At 37.6% G+C, this 22,420-nt stretch overlaps 1 protein-coding gene across 5 annotated transcripts in view; it reads left to right on the top strand.

Annotated features, from left to right (window-relative positions):
• LOC124594786 (transmembrane channel-like protein 5) overlaps nt 1–22,420 on the top strand; it is a 279,471-nt gene that overhangs the window by 226,963 nt on the left and 30,088 nt on the right. For all 5 annotated transcript variants that reach the window (XM_047133199.1, XM_047133201.1, XM_047133200.1 and 2 more), the window contains exons 14-16: nt 6,084–6,214; nt 17,762–17,917; nt 21,619–21,752. In XM_047133199.1, the coding sequence (XP_046989155.1) occupies nt 6,084–6,214; nt 17,762–17,917; nt 21,619–21,752 (421 nt within the window). The remainder of the gene's footprint in view (nt 1–6,083; nt 6,215–17,761; nt 17,918–21,618; nt 21,753–22,420) is intronic.

The following is a 22,420-nucleotide window of genomic DNA, read 5'->3' as shown; positions in this document are numbered from 1 at the left end:
TGTTCTTCTTACTTCTGACTGACCTTGGTTTAGTTCAATATCATACTTCTTTAGTGTTTCCATCAATGTGTTAATTATGTGTAGAAAATTTCCTTTCTTCATTGACTGCAGCCCTTGCTGACCATCGTACTTCATAATCTTGATGAATTTGACTCAAAAGCAAACTCCTATTCCCTCTAGAGTTTAATTTTTCAATCATTAGCCATGCAGATTGCAATTTATAGATGTGAGGCTGTAGCATTGTAGCACTTCTCTTTCTAGTATCCCTTTAATCCAGACACATTGTCATATTTTATCCAAAACATTTACACTGTTTGATGATGAACTGACTGATTGGCAACTTTTTCTTTAAACATTGTCATCAGCATGTCCCATTTCATGTTCATGTGATTTTGCCAGCCACTAAAGGAAAAAGAAATTCAGATTTCTTTTCAGGCAGCTAGCTCCTAGTAGCACTTTCTCAGAGATGACATTCTCTCTCCTGGAACTTACTGCACTTTTTGTAACTGGTCTCAAAGAATGAAATGGTGTAGTTTTGGTTTGCCTGCTTTATGTTTGCATCCGAATAGTGTAGCATCAACAAACTGCACATTTACTTGAGGACTCTTCGGAAACCAAGGTCAGACAAGTTACGAAATGGAACCTATAATGAGAATCCAGTGAAGCTTCACATAGATGTGTTGGGAAGTGTCTGTAGGTGTGCCTGTCGATCACATTATGTCACTCTTTTCGGTTCTGAACGTGCAGTAAGCATGTAAAGATGCATAGAACAGTAGTCTCTCTTGCCAAATATGAGTGAGTGCTCAGAGGTTTCATCTGATTTCGTGCTACCTAACTTAACGGAACAGTCATTCATTTCCTTCTTCATGACAATTCTTGGCCGCATGATGCAGAGACAATGAGGCCATTTCTGCTGTGTTTTCATTGGGAAGTGTTTAATCACTCACCATGGTGCTTGGACTTAGCCCCCTCTGTTGTTCATCTCCACTCACATGAACCACTGGCTATTAGGGCAACATTTTGGCACAGACAACATTAACTATTTTAATATTTTTGATGACCTACTTTAAACAGGGGAAGCTTGGTGTTTCAAAAGCACTGATGTGTGCCAAGGAATGAATTTTGAATGTGTTCCACATGGAGGACTGCCAGTAAAGAACTGCCACCTTCCAAGAGCCCATTGTGCTCATGCAATGACATCGGCTCCACTACACGCACCTACTGGGAGATGGCATCTCAATCATAGTGGCCGACCATTGGTCTTTAACAACAATTTTAATATTGGATTGAAGCACTCTTGTTATGAGTTTTCAGTTAATTTATAATTTAGAAATTACAATTTCTTTTTAACCTTTCTTTTAATGCTAGCATTTATTAATTAATATATGTTCTAATGTATCCTTGATGCTGCTGTTATGAATTTTATATTGTGATTAGAATTTTCATATATGATTTCATACTTATCTCAATTTTTTTTTTAGAAATGTTATCATAATATTAATAATTATTATATTTGTGTCTTAAAATTGTTTTTATATGTACTTTCGTGCTGCCTATCAGTCATTTGTACTGGCAAACCACAAGCTTGCATAGAGGTTAGTCTTCTGATGGGTTTAAAAGCTAACAGCCAAGCATCTTACATACAGATTCCTTAGTAGGCGATACCTTCATAAATAATATATGACCTTACAGATTACCGAGTGAGGTGGCGCAGTGGGTAGCACACTGGAGTTGAATTTGGGAGGACGTCAGTTCAAGATTGCATCGGACCATCCTGATTTAGGTTTTATGTGATTTCCCTAAACCACTTCAGGCAAATGCTGGGATGGTTCACCGAGCGAGGTGGCGCAGTGGTTAGCACACTGGACTCGCATTCGGGAGGACGACGGTTCAATCCTGTCTCCAGCCATCCTGATTTAGGTTTTTCGTGATTTCCCTAAATCATTTCAGGCAACTGCCGGGATGGTTCCGTTGAAAGGGCACAGCCAATTTCCTTCCCAGTCCTTCCCTAACCCGAGCTTGCGCTCCGTCTCTAATGACCTCGTTGTCGACGGGACGTTAAACACTAACCATCACCACCACCACTGGGATGGTTTCTTTAGTGCATGACCGACTTCCTTCCTCATCCTTCCCTAATCCGACGGAACCGATGACCTCACTGTTCGGTCGCTTCCCCCAAATCAATCAACCAAACAATCTTACAGACTGTTAAGTTTTCATTTTAAGTGAGAGGCAATTTCCTATTTATTGCTATAGGTGAGACATTATGCCAGCAGTGTACTTAGATACAGAATCTTGATTAAGTATGGCAGTTTTTTTTACTCCTTTTATTATTTTTATGTTTTACTGATTTTTAATTGTTTTAAAGAGTGTGTGCTCACATTAACTGAAAGACAATTTTCTGTTTATTTTCAAAGTTCTGAAGATTATTGTTAATTAATCAGAACTGGTAATCAAGGAAACTAATTTTATTTTTATTAAAATCAAGGATATTAAAATTCTTAACCAATAATACAGATTGCTGTATCTCCTTCACCTGACAATGTCAGGTCTTACAAATAAGGGTTCCTCTAGGGGGCCCATAAACAGATCAGTGCATAAGGGCAACATGTGGGTGATCATGGCAGTGCTGCAGAATTTTTATGCAGGTCTTCCACTTGAAGCATAAATAGTTATAGGTAAGGATACAGTCGGACGCATGTGTTAGGAGGTAGATGGGGGTTTTGTAGTCAGCAAGGCATGTGAAATGTGTTTTATTCATATCATAATGTACAGAATTTCAGAACATAAGTCTGATGCACAGAAGACATGTCAAGACTACAATTTACTAACTTAAAAATTTTGTGAAACTTAACAGTATTCCTTGTTGAAGAATTTACTTATTTAAAATATGTCAAACTTACAGTATTACTTATTGAAGAATTTATAGAGGACATGGTTTTTTCAAATGCTACTTCAGAATTTGCATCCATCATAACCAGCATGAATTTTTACTTCATTTTAAGGGTCCACCTCAAAGTATCACTTCGTCCTTTATGAAATTTCCCACTGAGCAGTAGCACCTTTCAATTAGAAAATTGTGTAACTTGCTTTATAAAATATTTAGCTTCATATTCCTTATGTCACAACCTATATATTGAGGAGTGTGAGCACACAATTTTACGCAATGTGAGATGAGTGTAAAGTTTTCTTTGTCTTGTAATGTGCAGGTATTCAAAATGATTTTTTGTGAATAGATCAGCTCTCCTGCATAGGAAAAGAATCACCTCAAAGATGTATATAGATGGCACAGTTAATATTTTTAGGTCTTTAAATAATGTTTTACATGATTCCCTTTGCTTTACAGTGCACGTGTCATGAATGATTCTTTTTTTGCAGCTTTACGATTTGTGAAAAGTTTCCTGAGTTTCCCCAAAAAATTATTCCATATCTAATAACAGTTTCAAAATAGCTATAGTATGCTACTTTCCTCTTATCATTATGAGGCACTGACTAAAATTTCAATTGCAATATTTTCCACTTCAAATTTCTATCTAAGTTTATTCCTAGGAATTTGACATTTAAATTCTTCCATTTTTTGATTATTATGAAAAATACAGATTTTTTCAGTTTTTGACTGGTTGGTTTTAAAACTTATGGGATGGGTGTTTGGTATATTTAACATTAATCTGTTTAGACTGCACCATGTTTCCAAGCTACTTAATGTATTCATGACACTCTGTGATATATTGTCAGCATTTTCAAGTAGGGCAAATGTATCATCGGCGAACAAGGTTAGATGAGTATTTGTATTGAAAGGCAAGTCAGTTCTATAGAACGGGAATAAAATTAACCCAATGACTGAGCCTTGAGGAACACCTTGCGACACTGTTTGCCACACTGAGAAGTAACCTGGTGCATTTGATGTGTTATTACCCTTTTTTTTTTCTACTCCAGGGATGTGATTCAAAACATTTTAAAGCAATATTCCTTATTCCATTTTTTTTCTGTTGAATATAAAAAGCAGCAGGGCACAGTTTACAGAGTTGAATCTGTTAGTAAGATCACAGAATTCTTTTCCTAACTAATGATGAAGTAATTTTTCAATAAAGTCATTCATGGTATCTGCTGTGCTTTTACCTTGTTGGAAGCCATATTGGTTATTTGAAATGATGTCACACTTTGTGATGAAGCTTTGAATATGTGAAGCAGCATTTTTTTTCAAATATTTTTAACATGGTTGGGGGTGTAGAAATGTGGTGATAATTTAACGTCATCTCTTGAACCTTTGATATTACTTCTATATATTTTAAAAGATTAGGGAAGTAACCTTCCTCAAATGATTTGTTTATTATGAGAGATAGAGTGGGTTGAGGACTTTTTGAAAGGGAGGGCGCAGCATGTTATCTTGGATGGAGAGTCATCATCAGATGTAGAAGTAACTTTGGGTGTGCCCCAGGGAAGTGTGTTGGGACATTTGCTGTTCATGCTGTATATTAATGATGTTGCAGAGAATATTAATACTAACCTCTGGCTTTTTGCAGATGATTCAGTAATCTGTAATGAAATGCTATCTGAAAGAACTTGGATAAATATTTAGTCAGATCTTGGTAAGATTTGAAAGGGGCACATTGATTGCCAACTTGCTTTAAATATTCAGAAATGTGAAATTTTGCACTTCACAAAATGAAAAAACGTAGTATCCTATGACTAGAATATCAGTGAGTCACTGATGGAATTGACTGACTCATACAAATACCTGAGTGTAACACTGTATAGGGATGTGAAATGGAATGATCACATAGGCTCAGTTGTGGGTAAAGCAGGTGGTAGAATTAAATTTATTTGTAGAGTACAGGGGAAGTGCAATCAGTCTACAAAGGTGCCTACTTACAGAGCACTCATATGACCCATTCTAGAATATTGCTCAAGTGTGTGGGACCTATACCAAATAAGACTAACAGGGGATACTGAACATATATAGTGGAGGACAGCATGAATGGCCACAGGTCTGTTTGGTCCATGGGAGAGTGTCATAGAGGTACTGAAGGAACTGAACAGGAAGACAATTGAAGACAGTTGCAAACTGTCCTGAGAAAGTCTAGTAACAAAGCTTCAAGAACCAACTTTAAATGATGACTCTTGGACTACACTACAAGCCCATACATATCACTCAAGTAGGGATTGTGAGGATAAGATTAGAATAATTATTGCATGCACAGAAGCATTCAATCAGACATTCTTCCTGCCCTCCATGTGTGAATGGAATGGGAAGAATCCTAATAACTGGTGCCATGGGACAAAGCACCTGCCATGCACTTCATGGTGGCTGCAGAGTCTACATGTAAATGTAGATTGAGAAATGCATGGGGGTGGTTGGGTCACAGTTGGATGGTAATACAAACTTGGGGAGACAAGGTTGAAAATTATTTTCCATTAGTTTTGAAAGGAAGAAAAGAAGATTAGAGCTTAACGTCCTGTCGACAATGAGGTTGAGAGAGATGGAGCACAAACATGGATTAGAGAGGGATAGGGAAGGAAATATGCTGTGCAGTTTGCAAATGAGCTATTCCAGCACTTGCCATAAGTTACATAGATACTTCATGGATGGCTGGATCGGGATTTGAATCATCATCCTCCCAAGTGTGAGTCCAATGTGCTAACCATTGCACCACCTTGCTCGGTCATTGGTTTTGGTCAGAAGGTATCATGTACCAATCAGTCTTTGTTTGGAAGGTAGGAGATGAGGTACTGGCAGAATTGAAGATGTGAGGACAGGTCGCGAATCGTGCTTGGGTAGCTCAGTTGGTAGAGCACTTGCCAACAAAAGGCAAAGGTCCCGAGTTTGAGTATCGGTCCAGCATATGGTTTTAATGTGCCAGGTTGTTTGTCTTTCCCTTATTTGGACAGGTTCAAATAGTCCTCAAATTAGCAAAGCTATTTAAATTGTTTTTGTATTGTTAAAGCAGCTTCTTTTCATGATGACTTCACAACATAAAATTTGAAGCAGATAAAAATATTATTTTGCGATTTTTTCCAATGCATGATTTCCCATAAATATGGTATGTAATTTATACTTACTGTTTATAATGTATTTTCAACAGATTGGAACATTATATAACTGTCAGCCTGCAAGTCGATCATGGAGAGCATCACAGACGCAGACAGTATTTCTTATTTTGACATTCCTTTCGTTGCTGGCTGCTGTAATTGCATATGTCTACCTTATTTCATAGTAAGTCTGTTATCTGTTATTTATTATTCTTAGTGTGTGCACATTTATATCATTAATTGTGAATATGCGGAAAGCAAAATATTGGAAATAGGAACACATTTAATAGTTTGATGTAGGTGAATAATTTTAATAGCAATAAAGAACAGAATTTTCAAAATGAAAATACAACAAAATTAATAATAGAAATAATTTCTGTACTAGGTACTGGTAGCCTGATAAATATAACAAAAGCTGGTGGCAATGCTATCAGAATGAAGGTTTCCATCATCAGAGAAGAAAAGAGGATTAGGTGGAAAGAATTGAGATTGTTAGTAAAGAAAGGCTGGCTGGTACAAACCTTCAGGATGACTATTTCTTCTTCTTCTTCTTCTTCTTCTTCTTCTTCTATTACCACCACCACCACCACTACCAGTAGAAACACGTTAAGTAACATTTTTGAACATATGCGTCATTCTCCATGGGGGAAAGAGGGATTGATTAGGAAAGGCCAAAAATAGGAGGTGGGAGGGAGGTAGGGATTTTGCAGTTTGCTCAGATCCTATGGTAAGAGGGACTTCTCTTGTTTTCAGAACGAAGGGAAACACAGATGAAGCAGTAACATTAGAGAGAGCAGGATGTCAACAATAGTAAACTGGTCAGTGTTGTGTCACCTGTAATTCAAAGATGATAGCAGGGAAAGAATAAGTAGTACAGTTCGATTAAAGGACAAAGATAAAATAAAATGTAGAGAGATGAATGCAATCAATGTATTGAAGTAAAGAGGAGGAAATATGGAGTAGTGAGAAGAGGGATCGGGGTAAGGTGGTATTAGGAAGGAATAATAAAAAGTAAAATTAGTTGAATACAAAAATAAGCGAATAATTAAGTAAATAATTAAATTCTACTACATAGGAATTATACCGATTTTGTAGTCTCATACTCCGTAGCAATAGTCTTAATCGTCTGTAGCACTAGTCTTAATCATCTAGAAGCTGAAAGTGTAAATGACTGTGGGATGGTGTTTGCTCAAAGATTTACACAACACCGTATTTTACGAGGGTTGCTCAGAAAGTAATGCTCTGCATTTATTTTCTTCAACAGTTTTTTATTGAACATAATGAGAATTACATACACGAAAGAATGGTGTTCTGTCTACACACTCTGTTTTTCCATGTCGTCTCCATCCCATTCTATGGCCTTCCTCCAGTGCGAAAACAGGGCATGTATGCCCTGTTGGTACCAATCCTTGTCCTGATGGCAAAGCCAGAACTTCACTGCGTGAATCACCTCTTCATTGTCCTCAATATGTGTTCCATGAATGGAATCCTGCAATGGCTCAAACAAGTGGAAGTCCAAGTGACCTAGGTCAGAGCTGCAGGGTAACACTATCCAACCCTGTTTTGCAATTTGTTCAGCAGTCCTCAGACTTGTGTGGGACTGAAGATTATCATGTTGCAGCATAACATGTTGTGGGTTGTTGTGGTGCCAAAGTTGTTGGAAGCATATCTTGAGTTTTGTTGATGTGTTGACATATGCTTTTGAGTTAATGGTACCGCCTCTTGGCATCACCCCTTCACAGTCCCAGAACATGGTGACCATCATCTTACTGGTGGAAGCAGTTGCTTTGAATTTTTTCTTCTGTGGAGAGTGGGAATGGCGCCATTTCAACTATCGTTTTGTTTTGGGCTCAAAATGGTGAACCAAGGTTTCATCACCTGTCACAATCCGGGACAAGAAGGTCCCCCCCTTAACTTCAAAATATTGAAACAAATCAAGACAAGTGTTTTTTCTGTGTGATTTGTGATGCACTGTTAGACACCCCAGAACCCATCTTGCACACTCTTTGGAATATCCTGGAGTGCAGATAATTACATCCCCACATCCTTTGCTGATTGGCAGAGTCGTAATGTGTCTGTCCTCGCAAATGACATCATCAGCTTGCTGCATGCAACATGTCAGATGTGACAGCCATGGATTGTCTCCCCGACTGCTGCAAATCGTGGAGCTCCACCAAGCTGCCTTCTGATGACCTCACACTGTGTGTCCAGTGACTAACTGTACTTTTGTCAACAGCAGATGCTCCATGGACTTCGCACGAGTATTTGTGAACATTCCATACAGTTTCTTTCTCTGCAGTGAGAAATTCAATGACGGTGCGTTGCTTGTAATGTACATCACCTACAGACGCCACTTTGAAACTGTCCTGCAGCTACGCTATCTGTCCTAAGGGACGGAAACTTTGTGCGCTCACTCAGGAGACATCAAATAATACATGCATAACATTTCACATTTGTAGCATTGTTTTCAGCTGCGAAAAGAATGCAGTGCATTTCTCTCTGGGCAACCCTCGTAGATGACATGAATACACATATTCCTTCCAAAGTTCAGTCAGTAAGATGACCAGTTTATGTGCTATGAACAAATTTAGAAACAAGATTATTAGCTCAGATATCTAGGTCAGATCCTGCAGTACCTAACAGTCACCATCCGGTAGCAGTTCAATTAAGTCCCTAATGAAATTCATCACATTCAACAATTGTTGATTTTGATTACAATAGCATTCCACAACATAATTCATTAATTTAGTTTACAGATTTCAGTCAAAATTTATTGAACATTAGAGTTCTTATGTTTCATGGTGACCGGTGCACATACACTCTAAGACAAAAAAAAGACACATCACAAAGGAGTGATGCAAATTGGTTACAGATTGATATTCACACAGGTATCAATGGAAAAATGCAAAATTGTAGGGTGAATGTGTGATGCTGCAATGCAGTTTCACCATGCGGCTGACAAGGATAATGAACAGGGAAATATTGATACTGGGACATAAGGTCTTTGCAAATTTCATTCCGTGTATGTTGTTGGATAGTAACTATGCCTCACAAACAGGTATGTGAGCAATATTTTGGTTATCTGCACAGCCACTTGTGTGCTGCCTACTGCACCTCTTCATCATAAGGAAGTTTCTTTCCTTCAGTTGCCTCTTTGAGTGGTGCAAACATGTGGTTATCACTTGATGTGAGGTCTGGTTAGTAGGCAGATGTGGCAGAGTATCAAAATGCAGCTTGTCGGTGATTGCAAATGTTACATGAGCAGTATGAAGCCGAGCATTATCATGCTGCAAAATGACACCTTTAGTCAAAAGTCCACTGTACTTTGGTCTTATTGCAGGCCAAAGCTTCTTTTTTTTTTTTTTTTTTTTTTTTTTTTTTTTTTTTTTTTTTTTTTTTTTTTTTTTTTTTTTTTTTTTTTTTTTTTTAGCATTTTGGAATCTGACACACTGGTGGTGGTGTTTCCTCTAGTTATGTGGTGTTCCAAGACAATGGCTCGTTCATCCCAAAGTGTGTCAGAGAAACCTTCCCTGTACATGGCTGCATTCAGAACTTCTGGGGTTTTGGTTATGAGGAATAGTGGCATTCCTTGCTTGCTCTCTTTGTTTCATTTTGGTGGTAGTGTACTCAGGTGTCATCTACTGTAATGATTCTTGTGGAGGAGCCATCACCTTCTGCTTCAGAGAAACTCAATAGTTCTTTACAGACAACAAAGCATCACTCTTTCAGGTCTGGAGTCCGTTCAAGAGACAAATTAGATGCCATAGGAGGGGAAGCGTTCAATACTATTGACAAAAATATTCTCTCTATTGAGGTTGAATTTGAGTGCAACTATGAAGTTATTTGGCTGCGAATAACAGGTCAAGGGTGAAGTCAAGTTAATTGTTGGACTGTTTATTGGCCACTCGAATCCACTTTGACAGTTTTAGAGTCACTCAAAGAAAGTGTATGGTCAAGGGGGAGAATTTCCCTGATCATGCAGTATTAATCAGAGTTGAATTTAACCTACTGAATATGAACTGGGTCATCTACAGATCATTGCACAGGATGCAGATAGACAATCTTGCAAAATACTTTTGAACATGTTTCCCAAAAACTGTCTTGAGCAGCTAGTTAGACAAGCTCACATTCAGTGGAAATATTTTAGACCTTTCAACTACAAACAGGTCTGTCATTATAGAGACAGGGATTAGTGCTCATGATGTCATCATAGCGACTATGGTTACTAAAGTTAATGAATCAATCAAGAAGGCTAGGAGAGTATTTCTGCTACAGAGAGCAGGTAAGCATTTAGTAGCATTCCAGTTAGATAATGAATTGACATTATTTAGTTCCAGTATGATCACTGTAGAGGAATTATGGGTAAAGTTTAAACTGAGTGTAAATTGGGCTCTGAAGTCGTTTGTGCCAAGTAAGTGGATTGAGGATGGAAGATATCTACCATGGATATTTTTGTAGCCCATATAGTGTAGCAGACACTCATCTCAGGTCGCACTGTAGAACAGAAGTGAGCAACCTGTGCCCTGTAGGCCATTCCCAGCTGAAAGGTGCTCATAGGTAAGCCCGCAGGTATCTTTGGACCATCCCATTTGTAAAATGTGATATATATCTGTTGCTATAACTTTTTAATTTAAGCACCATTTAAGCACATTTGAAAGCCCTCAGAGTAGCCATCTACAGTATCATCAGGATCTGTAATGTTCCTCCGTTTATTGCGTTCATTTCCCCCCACCCCCCACCCACCACCCACCCCCTCTGAGCAATAATTTTTGCTGTTAGAGCACAATACTGAAACAAATATGAATTAAATAACAAAGCCAGTAATGCAGCTGATGTATCTGACAGGTGTCAGTTGCCTTTGAAGTCTGAAGAAAACATTGTTTCAGAAATTCAGTTGTTTACTGCCTGCTTGTATGGAAGATTGCAGTATCATGCAGTGAATTTTACTGAAGCATTTCGCACAGTGGGTGACAGCAAAAAGAGGAAAGTGAAAGGAGTTGTCCAAAATAAACTGAGAGTAGACAGAAAGGTTTTTTTTCCCATGTGTGGCGATTAAACTTTGTGTTTACTCTGCAATTATGGCAGCATGGTATCAAGAGTACGTCCAGCAGCATTTTAACACAAAACATTTTGGAGCCTGTAGTGAACTCTTAAACATGCAAGAATACAAAAGTAATGCTGAATAACAATTCTGATGAAGAAGCAACAAAGCATTTTTGCCAAACAGAGCAAAAATGATGAAACATCAGGAAAACCTTGTTTTTTGTAACATAGAATATTGCTAAAGACAACAGGGTATTTGCAGACAGTGAGTTCAGTGAACACATGTTTTATGTGGGCAATTTTACCTGCCCAGATACCAAAAATGCTTTTCAAAATACTTCCACCTCTAATAGAATGTTGATATGTCAAATAAATGATGTTGAATGCAGTTTGTATGAACATTTGATGTGTAAGTGTGAATATTTTGACTGGAACCACTCTCCAATAGCAGAACTGCTAAGTTGATGACATACACAGGAAAAAATGGAAATGTGGTTGAGGCCAGGAGGATTACAGTAACAAAGGATATAGTACCAGGATAATGTCCACCTGCATAATTCAGAAAAGCTCGTGCTGCGGAGAAGGATCCATATGACAATTCTGCAGCAGTTTTCTTCCAATGATAACAAAAAACCAATGCTGTCTGCAAATAATAGTTCGTAGGCACAAAATTCGAAATCCTTACGGGTTTGAAACAGATACCAATGTATGGAACTTGGGTTGCTGTTTGTTGACATTCATTGTCAGCCATTAAAGGAAGCAGATGGCACTGCAGATGTGGTCTCATGGGCCCTACTTGAACGGCTAGTACCATCTATAGGGAAATTCCGGTTTCACACTTCTACACCTGGTATAATGTGTAATTATTGAAAAAATATTTCAAAGTGCCTAACAATATATTTTAGCTTCTTTCAGAGTTCACTCATGTTAAAAAATGCTTTGCTTTATGAATTTTAACTTATTGTACAGGGTACATAAAAACATCCATCAGAAACTTTGGGGATTTATTCTTCATGTCAAAGCATTACAAAAAGTTCATTGGAACACAGTTCCAAAAAATCCTTTGTTAGGGAGGTATGACAGGATTTATTAGTGGACAAAAATGATACATGTACCAAACACATTTACATTTACAAAAATTACTTGAATTGACCACTCCCTACTACAATGCACCCCTTAGCCTGCATTCTATACTTCGCCGTACACTGTGGAAATATCCTGGTTTGTTCTTTATTTGGTCAAATCCATTTTGGGTACACACCTCAGAGCTTAAGATTGGTACATTAATTGAATATACCAAGGATTTTAAATGTCCACAAAGGAAAAAATCTACTTATTGGATTCAAATCTGGTGATCGGGAAGATTGTGCAGTGGATTCCCCCTCAACTGGTCAATGTGTTTGGAAACTGGTTATCAATATACTGGTAAACCATTCATCTAAAGTGAAGTGGATCACCACGATCCATAAACCACATCAAGTAAATGAAGCAACTTGTATCTGAAAAACTGTAGATACGTTTTTCCAGTAAGACTTTGTAGAAAGAAGTGGAGGCCAGTGAGATGATCGTGAATGATTTTACTCCACATACTGAGGCTGAACCTCTGTTGATGCCTGTGTTGTCACATTATGTGAGAGTTTTCATAAGCCCAGATGTGAGACGGTGTGATTAATGCCTCTGCTTCTTACAATTCTCCATGTACTAGCTGATGGATTTTCACCCACAGTACAAAGAGTACAAAGAGTTCTTCAAGGTCACGCATTCATACATCTCATGGTCCCCCACCATCCACAGTTCTCTTCTCAAGTGTGCCTGTCTCTTACAAGCATTGGTGGAATCTTAAAAACATTATTGTACAAGGCAACTGCCTATCAGAGTAATGTTCAGCATAAAGTTGACATGCTGTGTCCTCATTCCCATCTGCTCGGCCATGAATGTAGTATATATTTATCTCAACAATGAATACATTGTTGCAATGTATTGTGATGGAAGTTACTCTAAAACGGAACAAATGACAATCATATGAATCAAAACACTGCTGGGACCACCTGTAAATAAGGAAGTGAGTAAAAATGTACATTTGAGGTAAACTGTACAACTAGAAGGCGTGATTTCCTTTCGTACCTACCTAATGAAGGATTCTTGAACCCATGTTCTTATGACCTTTGTGTAACGTTTTGATGTCAATAATAAATCTTTAAAGTTTCTGATATATGTTTTTTTATGTGAACAGCATAGTGAAAACATGATTGTAGCCAAGATAAACACAAAACGGACTGCCACCACAGTAGTAGAAGTGTACATTCCAACTAGCTCCACAGATGATAAAGAAATTGAAAGAACATATGATAAAGTATAAAATAAATTATTCAGCTAGTTACGTAGAGTGGCTGACTGGAATTCAACAATAGGAAGGGAAGAGAAGGAAAAATGCTATGAGAACATGAACTGGAGAAAAGAAATAAAAATCAAAGCTATCTGCTAGAATTTTGTGCAGAGCACATTTAGTCATTGCTAACACTTGGTTTAAGAATCATGAAATATGGTTGGGTACTTGGAGGAGATCTAGAGACACCGAAAGTTTTCAGACGGTTCCAGAGATCCTCCAAAATCTCAAACATCTATGTGAATGGGAATTTGGAATGAGAAGGGAGGCATGCTAGGGTAGCCTATGCAGTTGTAAGAAGCCATTGTGCCAGAGTGGCACCTGCCTAGTAAGTGGAAGGCCCAACTTTGGATCCCAGTCTTGGAAAAAAATTTTCATTTATCTCTTCAGTCTGTATACATACAGAGATTATAATGGTAAGACAGAGGTTTAGGAATCAGATTTTCAGCTGCAAAACTTTTCCAAAAACAGATGTGGATTACAATCTTAATTCATTTGTTGTAAATTGCAAGTAGAAAATTAAGAAGATGCAGTCTAGATAAATTGGAAAAAAGAGTGTTGGGTGTCTCAACAGGAGCATTAGGCAACAGTTGACTGCAATGGGGGAAACGAGTGCAATAGAAAATGAATGGGTAGATTTGAGCGAAGAAATAGTGAAGGCAGGAGAGGATCAAATAGGCAGAAAGACAAGACCCAGTAGACATCCTTGTATGACATATCAGATATTGACAGAAGAGGAAGATGTAAAATTGCAGCAAATGGAGCAGGCAAAAGAAATTGCAGACATCCAAAAAATAAGATTGACAGATAGTGGAAAATGACAAAACAGTAATGGCTAGAGGAGGTTTGCAAGGCTTGCAGAAGATTGCAAAACCATGAAAAAGATATACCACATATAGGAAAGTTAAAGAAAACCTTCAGAAAAAAGAAAAGTATATGCATGAGAATCAAGAGCTCAGATTGCAAGCCAGTACTAAGCAAAGAAGGGAAGGCCGAGCAGTTGAAGGAATATATAGAAGTGCTATACAAAGGAAATGAGCTTGAGGCAGATGTTATAGAAAGAGAAGAGAAAGCAGAAGATGATGAAATGGTAGTTGTGATACTGTGAGAATAATTTAACAAAGCACTGAAAGACCTAATTTGAAACAAGTCACCTAGCATAGACAACATTCAGTCAGAATTATTAAGCTCTTTGGAACAACATACCATGACAAATTTATTTCTCCTTGTTTGCAAGATGTATGAAATACCCTCAGGCTCTAAGAAGAATGTAATAATCCCAATTCTAAAAAAGGCAGACAGATGTGAATATTACTGAACTATCAGTATTATGAAAAGGAAGTTCCCACTCACCATATAGCAGAGATGCTGAGTCCCAAATAGGCACAGAATTTATTTTCTATTTGTTCTTTGAGTTTTTTTTCTTTATTCTTTTCTAGAACTATAATTTTTGGCCTTGTTGACTGAAAGCTTATGTGTGACAGTCCTTTTGTTGTGTCTATCTACGACTAAACATCTCCAATATATGGTGAATGGCAGCTTTCCTTTTCATAATATTGTTACATTCCATTCTGGATTTTCCATTTGTTGATTTTTTTACTGACATATCTGTTTGATAGTACAAAATACTGACACAAATTATATACAGAAGAATTGAAAAACTGGTAAACCCAACCCAGAGAAGATCAGTTTGGGTTCCATTAAAATGTAGGAACATGTGAAGCAATGCTTACTTTACAAATTATATATTGAAGATGGGTTAAAGGAAGGCAAACACACGTTTATAGAATTTGTAGATTGAGAGAAAACTTTTGACTACATTGACTTGACTACTCTCTTAGAAATTATTAAGGTAGAAGGGATAAAATACAGGGATGGAAGGTTATTCTCAACTTGTACAGAACCCAGACTGCAGTTACAAGAGTTGTAGGAAATAAGGGAAACATTAGTTGTGAAGGGAGTGAGGCAAGGTTGCAACTTATCCCCAGTGATAATAAATCTACACAGTAAGCAAGCAGGAAAAGAAACCAAGGAACAATTTGGAAAGGCAATTAAAGTTCAGGAGGAAGAAACAAAGACTTTTAGGTTAGTCGGTGACATTATAATTCTATCAGAAATGACAGAGGATTGAGAAGAACATTTTAGACGAATGAATAGAGTTTTGAAAAAAATTTATAAGATGTACATCAATATAAGGAAATGAGGATAAGGGACTGTAGTCAATTTAAATCAGACAATACTGAGATAATTAGATTAGCAAGTGAGATGTTGAAAGCAGTAGCTGAATTTTACTATTTATGCAGCAAATTAAATGATGGTGGTAAATGTAAAGAGGATATGAAATGCAGGCTGGCAGCAGCAAGGACAGCAATTCTGAAGAAAAGAAAATTGTTAACATTAAATATAATGTAGCAGCCTGGTGTGCTGTGACCATTATTGAGGTGTTTGGGGAGTCACTCTCCCCATTATGAAGATGATTTTCTCCTTTCCCACTTGCGCACTGTGGATCTGATGGGCTGGGAATGACTCCAGGAATCTGCTGGAGGTGAAGGTGGTTACAGCAAGATAGATAAGAGTTAGGAAAAATTTATTATTCATTAAGTTAGATGAGATACAGCTGTGCATATTCAGTGGTTTCATTGAAGCACTATCTTTTACCACCACACATTATTTAAACCACTTCATTCATCTCATTGGGCATTACTTTTGCAATCCATTATCATCATTATTATTTTATTTGTTTTTCCTGAAATGTATAAAATTCAAAGAAACCTTGGAATGCTCATTCATTTCTATCATTGTTGTTAGTTACTGTGGTAATTATAAGTGGTAAAATGTGACTTCTACCCAACATAAATTTCTATTTACTTGTCTTCATTCTCACTTTATTTTCAGTTTTATATCTTATCAAATTACCATTATACATTTTGACATCCTCTGAAAGACATTTTCATATAGTTTCATTTGATTCGGCATTTTTTGTCATCTTGCTATTACTTTTTGTTCGAAATTCTTGCCGTCTCATTAATAGCATTCATTTGATTTTTCTTCTTTTCTTTCTGTTTTGTACTTGCAACATTAGGGACTCTTGTTAAATAATTGCATCTTTTATCAATATCTGTGTAATTTTTCATACTGCAAGACTCTGAATTCATTGCTCTATTTAACGTGTTATACCTCACCCTTTTAAATAAATTGTTGTTATCAACATTTCTGACTTCCTGCCGTATGAGTCTGTTTGGTTTTTGTGTTGAATCTATTTTTACTCTGCATCTTATTAGTCAATGATAACTTTAAATTCTGAATGATTTATGACCAATGCATCATTTAAACTTTCCATACTGCTTGATAAAATGTAATCAGCTCCATTTTTTCCTTGCTAGTCCATTTTTTAGTTGGTTCCTTCCAACAAGTGTGTTAAGGGAGCATAAGTTGTTCTCAGCAAATTCTACTACTGTTCTGGTATCGTAACCAGAACTTCCCCTCATCACAATTTTGTCATTGTCCGCCCCCGGTAGCTGAGTGGTCAGCGTGACAGACTGTCAATCCTAAGGGCCCGGGTTCGATTCCCGGCTGGGTCGGAGATTTTCTCCGCTCAGGGACTGGGTGTTGTGTTGTCCTACTCATCATCATTTCATCCCCATCGATGCGCAGGTCGCCGAAGTGGCGTCAAATCGAAAGACCTGCACCAGGCGAATGGTCTACCCGACGGGAGGCCCTAGCTACACGACATTTCATTTCATTTTTTTTTTGTCATTGAATTTGCTGTCCTTTATCATTTTCAGTAACTTTTTGTAGAGAGCTCATTCAGGAGGTTGGAGCTTCTAATCACCACCTGGTGATCCTGGTTTATATTTTCTATGGTTTCCCTAAATTACTTCAGACAAATAACCCTGACGATTCTGTCACTGTCAGTATTGTCCTGTTAGAGTGTAAATGTTTGTATATCTTAATGAATGTTTTTGTTCTTACACTGTAGTACTATGGCATGACCGTTATCCCCATAGAAGTGATTTACAGATGAATTCTCCTACACCTACACCACCTCCTCCTCCTCCTCCTCCTCCTCCTCCTCCTATTACTACTACTACTACTACTACTTCTACTGCTACTACTACTGCTGCTGCATCTTCTGTTTTATCAACAGAATGTGGGATCCAGCAATGCACAAATCTAAATAACTTCCATAGCTGATTACTGTAGCTGGTATATGTCAACTTAGCTGGTTGTGAATGTGGGAATTTTATCAGAACAATTGGCTACATTGAATATACATCTAAAGAGAAATTGTTTACTTTTCAGTGTAAATCTTTCAGAAGGATGTGGTCCTTTCCAAAAAAAGATGTCGGATTTAATAATGGATGAAATGTTGACCCTGGAGGAAGGCCATGTAATATGGAAAATTTTATTTTTTGTGACAAAGCCTGGTGTAGTTGGTATTATCCTAACAGGCATGATGTATGTATCCAATAGAATTTCTCAACATTTTTTATATTTAACGTATTTTGTTTTAATTTTTGAGTTGTTGTACTTCACAGATTTATATGTAAGCCATTATGCATAAGACATGGGTGAAAATGTACTATTTCTTTGGGTATGAGTATCATGAGTGAACTTGCTAACTGGTGATGACAACCTTACTAGTCCACGACAAATGTTATTAGTTGGGTGTTTCAGTGAAATTAATGTATCTGAGATTTTTTCTGTTTTGCAGTAAAGATTTCTGTTTGGTGATATTTATACAGTGATTAATCTCCACATTTCTAATCACATTTTATGAGTAAATAAATACCAATTTAATATAATAGAGGGAAACATTCCACGTGGGAAAAATATATCTAAAAACAAAGATGATGTGACTTACCGAACGAAAGTGCTGGCAGGTCGATAGACACACAAACGAACACAAACATACACACAAAATTCCAGCTTTCGCAACAAACGGTTGCTTCGTCAGGAAAGAGGGAAGGAGAGGGAAAGACGAAAGGAAGTGGGTTTTAAGGGAGAGGGTAAGGAGTCATTCCAATCCCGGGAGCGGGAAGACTTACCTTAGGGGGGAAAAAGGACGGGTATACACTCTCTAGCGCACACACACACACACACACACACACACACACACACACACACACACACACACACACAAGCAGACATATTTAAAGACAAAGAAACACACACACACACACACACACACACACACACACACACACACACACACACACAGACACAGACACAAGCAGACATATTTAAAGACAAAGAGTTTCTTTGTCTTTAAATATGTCTGCTTGTGTGTGTGTGTGTGTGTGTGTGTGTGTGTGTGTGTGTGTGTGTGTGTGTGTGTGTGCACACGCGAGTGTATACCCGTCCTTTTTCCCCCCTAAGGTAAGTCTTTCCGCTCCCAGGATTGGAATGACTCCTTACCCTCTCCCTTAAAACCCACTTCCTTTCGTTTTTCCCTCTCCTTCCCTCTTTCCTGACGAAGCAACCGTTTGTTGCTAAAGCTAGAATTTTTTGTGTATGTTTGTGTTTGTTTGTGTGTCTATCGACCTGCCAGCACTTTCGTTCGGTAAGTCACATCATCTTTGTTTTTAGATATAAATACCAATTTAGTTACATAGTCTGCTAAAAAGGATACAGATGTTACCCAACTCATGAAGAGAAATATGACAAAGCATTATTTTTTAGTGTACTGACATTCTGGTGTGTCATAAAAACACAACTACTGAATCTAAACGTTGGCATGACTCGGTGAGCTTAAAAGAACTGCCCAAGTTCAGATTTGTACACCTCCTGTGTCAGGCAGGATATAGGTATGTGATAAGAAAGAAGTAAAAGAAGCTGTGTCGGTTAAATAACATCCTTTGCAACTGCAATGAAAGACTTAAGGACAAACTCATTTGGTTTTCTTCTAAATTCTAAAGAATCTTCAATAGTCACTGTAATAACGTGTTTTTTTTTTTTTTTTCTCTCTTACAGTTTTGTTTGCTAGAATGATGAACAGTTCACGTGCTTGAACTGACTACTGTAAATAGTAATAATTATTATCATTACTCGCAGTTTTTTGTTCTTTACATTATTCTTCCTGTTCTTCCACATACATGTGCTAGATTTTAGGAGTCAGCAAACAGTCTTGCAGCCTCGATAGACACAAATGAAATCATGTTTGCATCTGAGATCTTGCAATTCAGTGACTCAGGAGTGATATGATTTTATATGATTTCTTTATGGTATTTGTGAATCTCAGGCCTGGGAGCAATCACATGATATCTATGGTAATAATCATTAGTAAGCAGAGCTGCATATCTACTGAAAGGAGAGTGTGATGGGGTCAGATAGGCACCAATTTCAGGTCAGAAAAAACATGTCTGGCATTGCCCGTGACAGAAATAACAATCACTGCAATGAATCATCTGTGACTTGAAACAATGTGAAATGCTGCTTCAGTCAATGGAAACATTTGTCCCAATCCTCCATTGGGTCATTGAAAGGCACAATGATGGAGAACAAATGGGAGCTTCAACTGCAGGGGGCACTGAGGCCTGGAGCCAAGTGGGCTCATGTGCTTGAAGGTTGTCTGCCTGAAGATGAAGTAATTTTGGAACAAGTCCACCTAAAACTATTGCTGTTGCATGAGCTGCTATTGCTCCAGTAGGCAAACCAATTTAGCATCCATCTTACTAAACAACTTCCTTTTCCCTCATCGCCAAAACTGTATCCTCAAGTAGCCAGATATCAGCGCACGCATCAGAACCCAGGACAGAAATGGGTGAAGCCTCAGGGTGGAAGGGCCACCTGTAGAAGAGAGCATGACACAAAGCATAAGTTGAGCAAAACATAACTGACTGACAGCAGACAAGACACAGGCTAGGACAAGACCAAAGAAACCTATGCAACAAAGGGGTGCAAAGTGGAAACATTCACCACAACGCTGTCTACAGCAGAGAGACACACAATCTGAATTGCAACCAGAGACAAAGACCAAGTGCCAGTTGAGGTTGTTATCGAATAGTCCACAGTACAATGATGATAGTAACCAACAGTGTCAGATGCAAGTGCAGAACAAGTTGACCGTGTGCTGTGCATCCATATGTTCTGGCCAGGAGGAACACTAGTGACCAACATTTTCACTTGGAGAGATGGGTGGTGCATTCCCATTGTGAGTGCAATGCTGTGGTGATACTATAGCCCCTAATGACTATCTAAGCCAATTTTCTCTAAGAGCACTCAACTTCCATGGAGCCAAGTACCAGAATCTTCAAGAGATAGTGGCACACTACAGTAAGATTTTCCCACTTAAAAAGAGTTTGAATTAATGGATGGAGTCCTTAAATCTGTGGAGAGATTAAATTTATTCATGCAGCTTCTGGACTGTAATAGATGGACTGCTAATGGTGCGATGCATTCTTGTAGTCTGCACTGGATGACATACATAAGGACAATATTGTGAACATTGAAGAATGATTGTGTGGATTCAGTTTGTGGAATTCAGGTTGATCTCTCACTGTGCAGCTAATAGAAAGATATTTTTATTGTACTCTATGCCACTGCTTGAATCCGCCACTGACTGCATGTCAGGTGGTCTGTGATTATTTCTGCAAAAATGTGATGTTTAAATATTTTATTATAGTTTTTTAGTTAATTTTTTCTTCAACAGTCTGCTGTATATTATTATGATATTATCCTCATTTTATGCTCTGACTGCCTGGTCAATATCTGTGCTTTTTCCAATCACTGTCTTCTTATCATATTTATCATCAGTGTTTAATTCCAGATGTTGGATTCATTATTGCTTTGCTTCCGCTTACACATTATCCTGTGTTTCTGGCACTGTCGTGAACTAACTGATGGATAAGTACAGTCTCTCTCTCTCTCTCTCTCTCTCTCTCTCTCTCTCTCTCTCTCTCTCTCTCTCTCTCTCTCTCTCTCTCTCAGTTCATTGTAGTTTTCTGTTGTTCTAAATGGAATAGTGTATCAAAATGCCTCATATATAGTGTAAACTTTTGGTCATTTCTAGTAATGTATCACTATTTCTGCACTCTTTCTAGAGGGATTACTTTTGTACTGCTTTTCATGCAACAGACTTTTGCATGCTATTTGTTTACTTAAATTACTTTGCATTCATTTCTGTCCATACAACTGAAAAAAGTGATTTATTGTTACAGTTTCTTGGCATTCTATATGCGTTCAAAAGCTGTAGCACATGCTGAAATGATTGAGCTTCTAAAAGATATGTTGATTATAGAAGCAGAAGACAAAGAATTTTTGCTTACAAATATTGCTAAAGTTACAGAGCCACGTAAGTATAAGTTTTTAAATAAATCTGGGCACTTTCATTTGTTACTTAGTTTTTCTATTTAATCTGTGCTATTTTCTCTATTTTATCCTCACTTCAGACAGTTATTTCAGTTTCCCCAGTTTGTGTGTGTGTGTGTGTGTGTGTGTGTGTGTGTGTGTGTTGAGAGGTAAAGTTTATGAGAGCTTTCTGGTGCATGAAATTTACTTGGTCTTATTTGATGCAAGACTACTGGGCTAGTTTTTGAATCTAAGTGATGAAGCCATATGATTGATTTATTTATTTATGTAATAATCCGTGAAACAATTTACAATGTTTGAATTTCATTATTCAAAACATTGAAAAATTAATGGCTTGCAATTAATTTCTTACATAGTAATTACAGTGAAGTTTCATTTAATCTAATTACATTTGGTTTTTAGTCTTACTAAATATTATTTCTGTCTATATTACAATACAGGACTACTTAAATTAGGTAATCTACTTTACAAGGGGCTTTCAATAAGTAGTACAACACATTTTTTCTCGGCCAATTTCAGTAGAAATAATGCAGAATTTGTTCTGGGACATCGTGGCATATTCCCGCTTCAGCCCCAACAGTTTCACGAAGTCCTGATAGGTAGCGGTGCTATACGTAGGCTTCAAAATGGCATCTGTAACAGAGGTGCGTT

The sequence above is a fragment of the Schistocerca americana genome, chromosome 2 (genome assembly GCF_021461395.2).
Source record: "Schistocerca americana isolate TAMUIC-IGC-003095 chromosome 2, iqSchAmer2.1, whole genome shotgun sequence".
NCBI classification, from domain to species: Eukaryota; Metazoa; Arthropoda; class Insecta; order Orthoptera; family Acrididae; genus Schistocerca; species Schistocerca americana.
This window is presented reverse-complemented; position numbering and strand designations above follow the sequence as displayed.